Below are 12,755 nucleotides of genomic sequence, written 5' to 3'. Positions count from 1 at the left end.
CAGGCCTGCTAAAAACAGCAATAACAACTACAACAAAAAAATAGCCAGGTGTTGTGGTGGGCACCTGTAGTCCCAGCTACTTGGGAGGCTGAGGCAAGAGAATCACCTAAGCTCAAGAGTTTGAGGTTGCTATGAGCTGTGCTGCCTCAGCACTCTCCCAAGAGTGACATAGTGAGACTCTGTCTCAAAAAAAAAAAGGGAAGGGAAGTTTTTTTTTTTTGGCCGGGGTTGGGTTTGAACCTGCCACCTCTGGCATATGGGACCGGCGCCCTACTCCTTGAGCCACAGGCACCGCCTGGGAAGGGAAGTTTTTAAAATGTAGAGACTAGGCTCGGTGCCTGTAGCTCAGTGGCTGGGGCACTGGCCACATACACCAGAGCTGACGGGTTTGAATCCAGCCCAGGCTTGCCAAACAACAATGACAACTACAATCAAAAAATAGCCAGGTGTTGTTGTGCACACCTATAGTCCCAGTTACTTGAGAGGCTGAGGCAAGAGAATCACTTAAGCCCAAGAGTTGGAGGTTGCTGGGAGCTGTGACGCCACGGCACTCTACCGAGGGAGACATAGTGAAACTGTCTCAAAAAACAAAAACTGTAGAGACCTAGGCTGGGTAGAATGGCTCACACCTGTAATCCTAGCGCTCTGGGAGGCCAAGGAGGGTAGATTACTTGAGCTCATGAGATGGAGACCAGACTGAGCCAGAGCAAGACCCCCATCTCTAAAAATAGCTGGGCGTTGTGGCACCTGTAGTCCTAGCTACTCAGGAGGCTGAGGCAAGGGGATCACTTGAGCCCAAGAGTTTGAGGTTGCTGTGAGCTATGACGCCATCATGGCACTCTACCGAGGGTAACAAAGTGAGATTCTTAGATTGGACTCCAAAGACTAGAGGCTTCCCCAGCTTTCACCTGTAAGCTGTCTAGCTGAGTTGTCACTGAGCTAATTTGTACTAATGGGCACCTAAGGTTTTGGGGAAACTCTGAAGTTCAGGACCTGGAGATACTGGGGATGGAAAGGAGAGGAGGCAGAGGAGCAGAGCTACCTGGGGAGAGCATGGATGCTAAATCTAGCCAGAACCTGTGACCCATCTGGTAAGGAACTGAAAACCTGGAACAGCAAGGGAGGGCAGCCAACAGGAGGTCTAAGGTCTGGAAGGATGGCAGTCCCTACCTCAACCTAGGAGCACACCCCCATTGCCTCTTACTGTAGTTAGAGAGAAGCAGAGCCAGCCAGCCATGAAGATGGCAGTGGCTGCTCCAGAACGCCTATGTAGGTGACCCAAGAGGCAGCATTCTGATGGGAGTCAGGGAGGAAGAGCCTTGTCTTACAGCCACACTAGCATAAGCAGCTCACTGTCTTTACTTGGGTTGTGTGCTTATTTGGGGAGGGCTGTACAGATTGATTAATAGCAGAGATGAAGAGGAGGAAGGGCATTCTTAGCAGCACAGCCCTCATTGTCCTTCGGCAGGCGGAAGCTAGTGAGCTGCATCAGGCTGAAAAGAGGAGCACAGCATCTAAGATGAGAAGAGACCCTGATCTGGTGCCAAACCCTGGGGCTTTGGGGGCCACATTGCCATGATGCACCCGAATAGCTCTGCAGCCAAGAAGCAGACGAGGAAGGCATGGCCGCCGGCAGGAAAGGGCCTTCTCCGTGGGAGACTGGGTAGGGGAGGAGAGCGACTCTAAGAGAAAGACTTTCACACTAAGCAAAACAGAGGTGCAGCGAGACCCCAAAGGTTGGACATGACTAACTTGACAGCTTGAGCCTTGATGTCGAGGAAGAGGAGTTCACACATGCACAGTTCCTGGTTCCACTGAAGAATTAGTAGGAGACTTTGATGGGAATAGTGGGACACTATACACCTTTTTCTTACACACAGTTTCCTGAAAAACAAAAAGATGGGAAGGAACACGAGTGAATTTTCTCTTTATTATGCTTTTAGACTCTCAATTAGGCTCTTAATATTCTATTGGCAGCAGACTCCAAACACTCTGAGGGTGACAGCCCCTTCTTGCTAAAAAAACCTTGCATTTGTAAAGTTAGCGTAAACTTATAGATACACTATCTCATACTACAACCCAGCAAGACAGGTATTCTGAGGGATTTTTCTTTGTTTGTTTTGTTTTTCAAGAAACAAGGTCTGTCTCTGTCACCCAGGCCAGAATGCTGTGGCGCAATCAAAGGTCACTATAACCTCAAAGTCCTGGATTGAGTAACTGAGACCACAGGCATGTGCCACTATGCCCAGCTAAATGTTTTATTTCTTATAGAAATAGGATTTTGCTATGTTGCCCAGCTGATCTTGAACTCCTGGGCTCGAATAGATCCCTCCCATCTGGGCCTCTCAAAGTGCTCAGATTACAGGCATGAGCCACCCTGCCCAGCCTATGTTATTCTTTTTTTTTTTGAAGTTTTTGGCCAGAGCCGGGTTTGAACCCGCCACCTCCGGTCTATGGGGCCGGCACCCTACTCCTTGAGCCACAGGTGCCGCCCAGCCTGATGTTATTCTTATATCCATTTTCCAGTTGGAGAAATAAAAGTTCAAAGCAGGGGTGGCGCCTGTGGCTCAAGGAGTAGGGCACCGGTCCCATATGCCGGAGGTGGCGGGTTCAAACCTAGCCCCGGCCAAAAAAAAAAAAAGTTCAAAGCAGTAAGTTCATTTAGCCATACCTTACATTCTACAAATGAGGAATCTGAGGCACAGTTGGAATTCCCTGACTCACCTAGGACAAAGAGCAGATAGTCAGCAAAGGCAGGTCTCTCAGAATTCCACTCGCTTCCAATTCTCCGACCTTTTATTACACTTCCCTCCCAGTCCCGCACGGTGCTTCAATCAGAGGTCAGCAGACAGAAAGCAGGCCATGAAGAATGGCTAGCAAATGTTAAGGTCTCTGCCTTCCTGCTCAGGATTCTCCCAGGTAATTTGTTCTAACGTTGTCTGCGTTTCTTTACAGCATGCAAGAGGAAAGAGCAAGAACACGGGAAGGATAGAGGCAACACACCCAAAAAGCCCAGGCTGGTCTTCACAGACGTCCAGCGTCGAACTCTACATGCAATATTCAAGGAAAATAAGCGTCCGTCCAAAGAATTGCAAATCACCATTTCCCAGCAGCTGGGGCTAGAGCTGAGCACCGTCAGTAACTTCTTCATGAACGCAAGAAGGAGGAGTCTGGACAAGTGGCAGGACGAGGGCAGCTCCAATTCAGGCAACTCATCTTCCTCATCAAGCACTTGTACCAAAGCATGAAGGGAGAACCACAAACTAAAACCTCGGTGGAAAAGCTTTAAATTAAAAAAAAAAAAAAAAAAAATTTTTTTTTAAAGACCAGGACCTCAAAATAGCAGGTTTATTCTTAGAAATATTGGAAGGGAAAAAAAAAAAGTGTTATTTATAGTCCAAAGAAACCAAAGACTTAGCTCACCTGCATTCTGACTTTGGAGACACACACTTCAGCGGGGCAACTATTTGGCAAGAAAAATGATGAGCAGGAAAACACCATTGGATCTCACACCTTCAACCCATGATCATTCTCGCTGTGCTTGGCTGGTTAGTGGTTGGAAGCATAGTGATTTGGAGCCATTGTGCGGACATCCCTTAAGATCGGACTTTCTCATCTGCTCTACCATGCCTTGAAGGTGTATGGTGTCTCAGTACTGTGCGTGTGTGCGCACACGCGCACACACACACACACACACAAACACACCACCAGTGGTTAGAGACTTAGGCAGGGCTGGTCTTCAGGAAGCATTGTGCTGTGGGAGTGTGACCACCATGGTATGGGGTTGTCTGAGTTCCTTGGATTAGGAGTGTGATTTCGCCCGTCTAGCCTAGCGTTTGAACCTGCCAGGCCTGCAACCTAAATGCAGATTCAAACCCAGCAAAGAAAATTTGAATGACACCTAAACCAGTGCATTCTCTTTGTTTGTTAAGGAATGTTCAGATATTTTTTAAGAAGTGAAACAAGAGTCCATTCATTAAAAAAGAAAAGTCACCTAGGTACCAAAGAACACACTTAATATTATAGTGCAGGTATTTTATTGCAATGATTTTAATATCCAAAGCTATTTTTACACAAGATACTATGTAAAGTTATACGTATGAACTGATCTAGCTGTAATACACACACCACATAGAATCATGACTATTATTTATGACTCTTGAAGCATTTGAAATATGAGTTTTCACAACTGGCAAGAAAGAATGTAGCTTCAGGGAAGCAATTAAGATCATGGCAGAGAGGTCGAGGCAGGACTCATGTATATCCAGACAGCACACTCCTTTTCAGGATCCATAAATATCGCTTAAGTAGAGAGACGTGATTTAATAATCTGTTCCTAGCTGAGAAAACCTGGGGATCCTTCCAAAGTAGGACCCCATTTCATACACTAGAAAACTAAGTTTAACAGGGTTAAGTAACTAAATTAAAAATTTTGTTCAAAGTAATGCTATTTAGTAAAAGACTACTAAATAAAGAACTCTACGCATAGGTTAATTTGACTTAAATTTGCTTTATGTATTTGCCACCTTTTAAAATACTTTACAAACACAAATAAGTAAGCAGATGAATATTATTATTAAAAATGGGCTATCTAGAATTTGTAACCATAGTAAGAAATAATCAAACTGATTTTATTAATAATCCCAGACATTTTATGATTTGGACATCAATAAAACAGCAAACCACAACTGAAAAAAATGGTGGAATTGGTGGAAATTCGTAGGAAAAGTCAGAGTTCCAGTGGAAGACGAGACTTTTGGTTCTAAGCATTAATTTGTTTCACTAAGAATAGCCTCCAACGAACCCTACATTCTTTCTTGCTCCTGCATTAAGCTGGAAATTGTATAATATAGATTCCACTTTCTAACAGGGACGGATAAAACACTAGACCTTTTAGAAATAGAAATCTTAAATTTCTATTTTTCAAATCATTTAACTGGGGTTGTAGAAGTCAAGGCCAAAAAAAAGATAATAAAGTTATTGCAAGTTGTCCTAATAGTGCCCCCTAGTGAATCACTTAAAAAACCATCTCTGAATTCAACTGGATGGTAATTTATTTAAGCAGATGTCTATTGTACCATTAGGTAAAGAATTGGATACTCTGAGTTAATTATCATACCTAACTAAAAATATAAAACTAAATATTATCCTGACAGTGAGATGTGTCAGAATGCCAAGGAAGAAAATTAAACCATTTTGATGCCAAACCTAACCCCCTTGGCATCAAATCTCAGCATCTTGTTTAGGTCTAAAGGAGTCAGGTACCCTGAGAGGTGAAGCTAAACCAACAAGCCATCTGTCTGGGTCTCATTCCCATCTGCTGCAGGATGAGGGGAGGAGACCAAGGTAGACTTCTCCTTTAACAAAATACTGCTTTTGCCTTGACGTATTTTGTCTTAGTATTTTTGGTTATTTCACCCAAAATTTCAGCTTAAAAATTTCCCTTCTAAATATGGCACAATTACAATTCAGCTATTAAAAGAGACCATTTAAATAACCACCCTTCAAGATTTGCTAGAAATACAATCTCATCAGTGATATAAACAAAAAAGGGAAAAAACAATTGACATTTTCTCTCTCTCCGGGAATGGAGGGAGCGGGGGATATAGCTATCTAGGGTGTTTATAATTTAGGAGGGAGGAAAGTCTTTTTTATTTAAAACATGAGAATTTAAAATGCAGGGAAATTCAAGCTGTGTCTACACATAATCTTACCAAATTCAATACCCCGGGACAAATAAGAGTTGAATTCAGACAACCATGTTTTTTGCTTTGTTTTTACTATGTCACTCCCAATATTAATCCAACTGAAGATTATATTTTCAACCAGTTATTTTGTTACTGTGTAGGCACAGTCTCAAAGAATATTACTTCATATTTAATATCCCACCGTAATGTTTTCTTTTAAAATAACCAGTTATCCTATTTGCTGACACCAAAGATAATTCTCATACCAGCATTGAATTTGCACCCATTATGCAATTTCAGGGCCTAGAGATATATTTTCTCATAAACAGATGCACAAATCAGAGCCTGAAAAGCAATTTTTTTACTTGACTGTTTAAGCATACTCACAACCTTTGCTTTTTAGAAATGACAATGGACAAACTTATAAAAGCTTCTCACAAGCAATACCCTTACTATGTCATGTATGGCTGATTCTTTACTTGCTTCTGAACTGGCATGTAGCAAAAATACTTCCGTTCCTGTTTTAGTAGCATTAATTTATAGCTTGGATTGTTAAACCTACATTCAACAGAGCAGATCATGTGCCATTTGTCCATCTGTCATTTCCTAACCTTTTAGCACAGTCACCACAAAAAAGTATCTCACTCTTTTATTTGTAGGTTTGTTTATTCCAAAGCTGCACTTCAAATAATACCTTTTTTTTTTTTAAGTAAAATAGAAGTTAATCTGTTTTTGACTGTAAATCATTCAGGTCCCCTCGTGACTGGAAGCTTTCCTGAAAGAGGGCAGGGAGGTATGAAGTCTGGACATCCCCAAAACTCAGACTTCAGTAAACGTTCAGGTTAAAGAGTTCTGGATGTCAGAAGTAGAGTATTCCGGCAGACTCCAAAAACCAAAGAAAACACGTGGGGAATTCCAGAAGTTCTAAACGAACATGTCACTCACTGTGCCCCCTCCCCTAAAAAACAAAAACAAAAAAACATAATTATTTTTCCAGGAAAATATAAAAGCACTACGCTACTTTTGGACTCACTCCACTCCCATTGCTACCCCAGGCGAATGACCCATCTTTGCAGGTTAATGCAAACTTTGCTATACCAAAGAGTCTTAGGACATTTACACATGAACCATAACGGCATTTCCCCTAAGAAAGATCCTCCCTTCTTTGTACATAAAGGATGAAAACTATGCATTTAGCAAACAAAGAGAAAGCACTTCTCCCTTTTCTATCTAGTTGTTTAGGGTGCATTCAAACCCCAGAGGCTGTTTTGAGACACATTTGGCCTTCTGGATTATTGTTGTGGTGTGGTTAGCTTTCCAGTACATTTGGTAACTATTTCCTTAAATAGCAAGGACAAAGAAGCAGAAGGTAAGAAATAGCTACTTCCACGTGTTAAAAAAAAAAAAAAAGAAAAAGAAAAAAAAAGTGTAAAGATCTACTATTTATAGTGTGAACCAAAGACGCTACCTCACTCAATTTCCATTGGTGATTTTAATCACATTGATGATACCAAAGAATACCAAAGATATTTTCATGTACGGCCTTGGTCTGCAGAGGGAACTCCTCCCCTTTCTTCCCCCCCTCCTCTCCCCTCCTCTTCACTCAGTGTGTAAACTTGTCTTCATTCTTAATAACGATACGATAATGTTAACAACAACAGGAGGAAATACTACTCTTATTACTGCTAGTTCTACTTGTAAATCTCTAGGCAAACATGTTGCAAACTTTGTAAACTCCTAGGACGAGTGCCTTCCTTGAACCAAAGTGTTAAACCGCTGTTGACCTCTTTCACCTTATACTCTTTGAATACCTCAGCCTCTTGAAAGGCCACAAATGAAAAAAGAAAAAAAAAAAAAAGGAATAATTATTCACCGTGGTGCTTTTTCCGTGCAACCATGCAATGAAACTTTCTTTGATACCAAAGGATGACTTTTTTCCCCCAATTTCTTGCTGATAAACCAAAGCTCCTCCTCCTTGTTCCCTCTCAAGGTCACCCCACCCTATTTCACTGGGTCCCCCCCCCCCAACCAGGCAGGCCGTATCACTTTTACCAATTCCTCCAAATACCTCATAGTAATAAAGTTTTAGGGTTATGTTGTATAGAGAGTCTATGTGATGAGGCAGAACTTACTAGTTTGATAATTGTTAAGGTTACTTTAAAAAAAAAAAAACTTTATAATTCTTATTTATTTTGTAGTTTGTATGTTTGGGATGTCCCCCCTCCCCGTTGGTTTGGGGTTTATTTTCTTGGCAGAACTACTCTATTGCTCAAGGAAGACTTAATTTCTGGAAATGTTCCCCAGGTGAGTTAAGGGTTGTGTAAAAAATGCAAGAATGGCATAAGAAGTGATTTTCATTTTGATGGTTACTAATGAAGTTTTTGTGTTTCGTAGAAAATTTTTTTCCACAGGGTAAAAAAAAAAAAATATATATATATATATATATAATCTCCTTTTTGTGAAACTGGTTCCTATTTTTCTCTATAATGTGCTGTGATTTTCTTAATTTAATTACATTTTATATGAGCTTATTTAATCACTGCTTTAATTTATGACTGTGTAGTTTTTAAAATGTATATAGTAGAATCACAATGGCCAAAGCTTTATGTTACAATCTTTTTGTTCTTGATGCTGAGATAAGCTGAAGGCAAGAGCTTCTCTTAACTGCAGGGTGTATCTTTAGCTTTTTCTTAGTAGGCACATCAGTGTGTGCTGTGAACACTGCCAGGTCCCCCTTCAGAAACTTGTACATGCCAAAATGAGTGTTTCAAGGTAGTCCTTTTTGTCATTTAGAAAGAAGAAAGACATTATTCATGTTCTTCCTTTAATTTATTAATTTTTCTTTTTTTTTTTTAAGAAAGATTACTTTGCAGGTAAGACCTGAAATTCCAAAGAATTTAAGAATTTTTTAATATTTCAAAGCACTGGCATTTGTGAGATACTTTCCTGCTTTTTTTTTTTTTAAACCATTCGCACAGGTATGAGAAGTAAAGAGTGTAAAAACTCAAAGAGACAAGCTAACTTGAATTTGGAAATCCTCTCTTTTTTCCTAAATTTCTGAATTGCTTCAAGTAAGGAGGCAGGGCATGGGCAATATAGTTCCTTTTGCAAAACTGGCTTCATGCCCTGGAAGAGGAAGTCAAGGTCAAGGCCAGGAGCTACTGATATGGCCCCTACGCCTCCGGCCAGCTCACAAAAGCTGCAAAATGTGATCAATCAGCAATAGAATTTAAGGGAAAAAAGTCTTTCAAAGTTACATATCCCTTTCCACCTCTGTTTCTTGGAATCTGCTACCCACGACTGCCCCCACCACTGCCCACACAACCCTAGCAAAATTGTAACAATTATCCTGAAATGTGAAGCTCCCTGGGTGAATGTACCCCAGACCTATTTGAATTTTGTCTCTTCTCAGTCTTCATCTTCCCACTAGGTGGTTTTCTTTTCTGCACTAGAGACGATCCCTGCCCCAGCCTCCTTTACTCAAGGCAGTTCAGATAGTTGGCCCTGGTTTAGATGAGCACAGACACAGAATTCTCAACCGACAAGTGGCGTTCTCAGAAAAGCCGGTGCCCACTGTCTTGTTTTATTTTGCCGAAATAAGTTGCTTCAACTACATGTCATAAACCTGTAGATGTAAATATGTTCCCTCTCAATACAAGGATTTTACCTTATTTTCTTTTGTAGGGGTGTTTGGGAGGGCAGGGGGGAAGGAAAGGGAGGGCTTAGACTTCAGGTCAAATGTTACATTTTCTTAGGAACATTTTTATACTCATTACATATTTTAATAGGGCAATAAATCTGTTCTGAGTTGCAGGGTCGCTCAGTGCTCTGTTGGTAAGCAATGATGAATTACTTGTTTTTAATACAAATGCCGTGCAGTGAGTTGTAGAAAAGCCCGGAAAATGGTGGAGGGAGGTTGACGTTTACCACCCGCAGTGAAGCGCTGAGCAGAGCTGTGTTCACCAGGTCACCTTTTCTGTTTCTGTGTCAGTCTTGATTTTGCGTGGTATGTTCTGCATTTATGACATAATCATTGTGGGCTCATTTTAGATTTGCCGTCTGAACCAAGTGACGAGAATTTTTTAAGAAAATAAAGTTTAAAACCTTGTCTTCCACTTGCTTTGGTAGTCTTCATATCTCCCCCCACTCCCTTACTGTCCTGTCTAAATCAGCCCATGTGTCCTTAGATCCTTACCCCCACTATTTTCCATACATCTTCTAGCTATTGTTTGAGTGTGACTCAGTTTCCCTGTTCAAGTTAGCTTGATGGTTTATTATGTAAGGAGGGTGCCTAAGACAATCATCAGGTAAAAATAAAAATTAAAAAAAAAAATCAGTAGTATAGAAAATCTTCCAAGAGCAGAGGGAGTTCTTCCTTAGCAATGAAAAACAACGGAACAAAAAAAAAAAAAGAAAAGAAAGAAAAACAAAAACAAAAAAAGGTAAATACATAATTAATTAGTTAAAAAAAAAAAAAACCTAACCATGAGGGGCTTAGAAGATTTTTGATAAAAGACAAATGTTGCTGTCACTTTCTTTGTCAATTAGAAAACAGTGGTAGTTTCTATGTTGCATCAACATTTCAGACTAAATGATTATTGTACCCAGTTATGGTTGTTTGCTAATATTTTGTCTCTCTCTTCTCTCTCTTTTTCTCTCTGTCCAATGTTTCTTCTGTATTTTCGTGTGTAGCAACAAAAAGTGTAATGCATTAGGCATTATTCTGGTTTGTTTATGAGTATCTCCTGTACTGCATTAAGATTTCTTTCGTTTTTTTTTAAGCTTCGCTACTGTTCTCACTTTATGCCGTGCAATATCATCTGCTGTGTTTGCTAAGCAAAAAAGAAAAAAAAGCAAGTGATGATGCCATCATGCTTTTCAGTGTTAAAATGTTTCAGCATTTATGTAGTCACCAAATGTAGTAAATAAAATGTTGGGTTTTCCAGCACTTTAAATTTAGACAATTCTTGCTGCCTTTTGTTTTTATTCTCCCCGCAATCCTAAGCAAGGGGCTCATGGCTTTTCTTTGAAAGAAGGGTGAAACCACGAGGATGATGTGCTTGAGAACAAAAGCCAGGGCCATGGTTCCAGAAAGAGTAAAAAGAAAAAAAAAAAGAATTTCAATTTTGTTCTCACTCAAATAGAGCAAAAGCTGCAACTTACTGTTTGCCAGCTTTAACGTATTCATTACTCAGTAACATAATACCTCTGTTATTGAATTCCTTTTGGAAATAAGAGAAAAACTTTCTAACAGCCATCAAAAGCTGCTCACTGCATTTTGCCTGGTGGAGAAACATAATCTACACCTATCCATATTAATTGAGTTGTACCCCCATTAAAAAAGAAGGGGAACCACACCTACAGTGCATCTTACAGGGTACATGTGAAACTTACTAAATGTAGAATATGAATGTTTTGACACAATAACTAAGATAAAGCCAGAAAGGCTATGTTAACCAGTGTGATGAAAATATTTCCAATTGATTGCAAGAGGGACTTGACCTGACAATTGCAATCAGTGTAACCTGGCTTATTGTACCCTCAATGAATCCCCAACAATAAAAAAAAAAAGAAAATTAAAAAAAAAAAAAGAAAAGAAAATATTTCCAATTGTATCTAAAACCAGCGCATGGTACCCCATGATTGCATTAATGTACACAGCTATGATTTAATTTAAAAAAAAAAAAAAAGAAGAAGGGGAGGGAAGAGATGTTTTCTAGTAGAACAAAAAGATGGGTTTTTTGGTTTGTTTTTTTTTTTTGAGACAGAGTCTCACTTTGTCGCCTTTGGTAAAATGCTGTGGTGTCACAGCTCACAGCAACCTTAAACTCTTGGGCTCAAGCAATTCTCTTGCCTCCACCTCCCAAGTAGCTGGGACTATAGGCACCCACCACAACGCCCGGCTATTTTTGTTGTTGTTGCAGTTGTCATCGTTGTTTTTTTAGCTGGCCCAGGCAAACCCACAGCCTGGGTGTATGTGGCCGGTGCCCTACCCACTGAGCTACAGGCGCTGGCAAAAAGATGTTTTTAAATGAAAATTAAATATTCTATTTCTAGATATTAGCCATTTATATTAACGTGATTGACTCTCAGAAGAAGAAATAAAAAGAAATAAAATTATTATTAAAGAAAATGGCCTTTAAAAGTCCTCTCTAGTAAAATAATTTCTGTAGGTATATATGTCACAGGAGCTGCTGGGAAAGGGCTAGGAATTTGGGGTCCTCTTACTTAATAGAATAGAGTAACTGATAGTAGAATAGAGACCTGACTCAAGGAAAAGAGAAAGCAGGCTTAGATTTCCTGCTGTGCTAATTACTAATTGTGTGACCTTGGGCAAATTAACCTCTCTAAATCTCAGTTTCCTCATCTGTAAAATAGGTGTAAATATGTACATTACAGGATTGTTGTAAGGACTGGAAATTAGAAGCCAGTAAATCTGAGCACAGTGTCTGGTGTATAAATTCCAATAAATCTTGGCTATGCTTGTTACCAGCAAATATCCTAAAATGAAGACCTTTTTAACAAAAAAAGAAAAAAATTCTAAGTCAGATTTTTCATTTTTTAAATGTAAGAGCTGGACTGCTTTCTTCATACAACTCTAGTAATTGCATTATATCCTCCCAGTGAGGTGGAGGAACTATAGAATAAAGTATGAATGGGGCCCTGCCAAGTGATCCAGTGAGCTCGGCCCTGTAAAAGTCACCATGTGAATGTCTAAGCACTAGGATGCCAGAAAGGAAAAAGCAATGGCCTGTCTAGAAGAAGTTTTTGAAGGGTGAGTTGACTTTGAACCTTACAAAGAAAGAAGAGTCTTCTGGAGCACCCTGAACACTGCCTCATGAGGGCTTCAACTTTAAGAACTTTAGGAGAATAAAGCTATTCTGGGAAGATCTGGAAAGCTCCATAGGTATAACCTGAGGGGCCTAAAAATACGTGCAGAAGATATTATCAATTAAACCCAGGGGTAGGGAAGCCAGAATAAAAATGGATGCCTTCCATGTGGAGTAGGGGGTGTCAGTATTTCTCTTCTATTTCTTGAAAGCACTGAAAATAGTATAACTACTGACT

The 12,755-nt window shown here is 40.0% G+C and overlaps 1 protein-coding gene across 1 annotated transcript in view; it reads left to right on the top strand.

Moving 5' to 3' along the window:
• ONECUT1 (one cut homeobox 1) overlaps positions 1 to 10,135 on the top strand; it is a 40,144-nt gene extending 30,009 nt beyond the window's left edge. The window contains exon 2 of the mRNA XM_053593908.1: positions 2,956 to 10,135. Coding sequence (XP_053449883.1) covers positions 2,956 to 3,248 — 293 coding nt within the window. The 3' untranslated portion in view covers positions 3,249 to 10,135. The remainder of the gene's footprint in view (positions 1 to 2,955) is intronic.
• The last annotated feature ends 2,620 nt before the right edge of the window (positions 10,136 to 12,755 follow it).

The sequence above is a fragment of the Nycticebus coucang genome, chromosome 6, assembly GCF_027406575.1.
Source record: "Nycticebus coucang isolate mNycCou1 chromosome 6, mNycCou1.pri, whole genome shotgun sequence".
NCBI lineage: Eukaryota > Metazoa > Chordata > Mammalia > Primates > Lorisidae > Nycticebus > Nycticebus coucang.
This window is presented reverse-complemented; position numbering and strand designations above follow the sequence as displayed.